This window comes from Mizuhopecten yessoensis, unplaced genomic scaffold, assembly GCF_002113885.1.
Source record: "Mizuhopecten yessoensis strain PY_sf001 unplaced genomic scaffold, ASM211388v2 hete_36027238, whole genome shotgun sequence".
Lineage (NCBI taxonomy): Eukaryota > Metazoa > Mollusca > Bivalvia > Pectinida > Pectinidae > Mizuhopecten > Mizuhopecten yessoensis.
The window spans coordinates 1-1901 of record NW_018482664.1 but is presented as its reverse complement, the minus strand read 5'-3'; the positions used below and the strand labels follow the sequence as shown (position 1 = coordinate 1901).

General features: G+C 36.7%; 1 protein-coding gene across 1 annotated transcript; it reads right to left on the bottom strand.

Annotated features, from left to right (window-relative positions):
• Window positions 1-6: 6 nt before the first annotated feature.
• Window positions 7-1151, bottom strand: LOC110444122 (glutamate-rich WD repeat-containing protein 1-like; the record flags this gene model as incomplete). Its single annotated transcript, XM_021488534.1, has 2 exons — window positions 741-1151; window positions 7-245 (listed from the first exon to the last, which is right to left on the bottom strand). Coding segments are annotated over exons 1-2 (365 nt in total), but the record flags the coding sequence as incomplete, so codon positions are not given.
• Between the last annotated feature and the right edge of the window lie 750 nt (window positions 1152-1901).

Here is a 1901-nt window from a genome sequence, read left to right as displayed (position 1 = left end):
GGTAACTGGGGGTGCCAGTGGAGCTCTTTAATGTCAGTCTGTCCCTGGTGTATAAATAGGAGCTGGGGTGGTACATCCGGATCACCCTTTTGCTGCTCTATACTGTCTTTTTCTACACCTAGATCCCATATTGTTATCTGATCATCAGAACCTGATGCAGCAAACACAGAACTGTCAGTAGGGTTCCACTCCAGCGAGGTTATCGGTGCTGTGTGGTGTTTGAACGCGGCAACAGACTTCCCACTCTGAAAAAAGACAAGTGAATTAAATGTCACAAATGGTATTTAACTGTAATTCTTTTACATTTCCTGAATATGTGTTCATTACGGTAATCAGTCATTCAGTACAAACTCTCTATAATGATCAGTAATTGTTACCTGTCTATAATTAACATCCTGTCAATATAAATCACTAGCCTATAACAAACCACCTGTTAAAAGTTATCACCTGTTAATAAGAACACATGAAAGTAGGTATTACTTGTCTATAATGAACACCTATCAGTAGATATCATCTGTCTATAATGAATATCATGCCAGGAAGTATTACCTGTATATTATGAACAAGTAATAAAGTACCAACTGTCTAATATGAACCCCATATAAAATGCTATCACCTGACAATAATGATCACCTTGATCTATGCTGAACCACTACTCTTCAATAGGTTTCAAATAGGCTAAATACACAGGTAAATTAAATATCCAGATTTTAAACAAGAGAAATGTCACTAGTATTTACCTGGAAGAACCTTAGGTCCCACACTTTTATAACTCCATCATCACCTCCCGATAGGATGTAAGGTTCACTCTTGTTCCAATGTATGACATTGATATCACGATCGTGGGCATCGCTGGCTGTCAGCATACAAGCATTTGAAGGTGATGCTCTGGCATCCCACACACGGACTGACTTGTCTACTGAGCAGGATGCAAATACCTGTCATATTGAAAGACATTTTACCTGTAGGGTAATGGCTACACGAATTAAAATATAATGCAAGATCATTACATATTCTGTAGAGATGCTGTTTTCATCGTAGTTTTTAAATTTACTTCAATGTTTGGTAAAAAGAAGAAAGCACTAAATAAAATTCTGATACCAAGTGAACAATTCTTACCATCCATAGGTTAAAAGATGTAGCCATTATAGAATTGTTGTTCAAACTTAATAATTGAAAAAAATAAACATCCTGAGATAGTAAGTATAGAAAGTTTTGTGAACATAGTTGAAAGAGTTTTGCTGTGGAATTATAATGAAAAAAGAAAATTAAAATGAACCAAGGGCCATAACACTTTTCATTGTTCTCCAAATCGTGCGGGACGCGAGAACACCCCAACCTTAATACCTGCAAAATATGTTCTGGTCGCTTGACCAAGAAAATTTAGCTCTGTAGAATAAAGCAAAGGCAGATGGAGCTACATTGTAGACTCACAAAAGCTGAGTTATGACTCCCTAAGGGTGAGCTAGGGGCCATTTAGGATGAGCAAGCTAGGACTTGCTAGGACTTTCTATGTTGTATCCTTTCCAATAAAAAATATCTTGCAACCATTCAACCTGAATATAAATAGGATGGACATTTGTGTCCTACAAACTTAACGTAGCCCCCAAGTTATATTGGTAGGGAACATATGATACGGGGAATGACTATGTGTTACTTGTGAAAAGTCAAATTTCGACTTTCAGTATGTCCCTACATATATTTTCTTATGTAAGATAAGCTTCAGATATGACATGTCTGTCAATTCTGTTGAACATGGAAATGGGATTATTGAAGAATGCAAGCTTAATATGACACGTCTGTCAAATCTGTTAAACAAGGCAATGGCTTAATTAAGAACGCTGGCTTATTATGACATGTCTGTCAAATCTAATGAACTAGGCAATTGGCTAAAAGAAAAC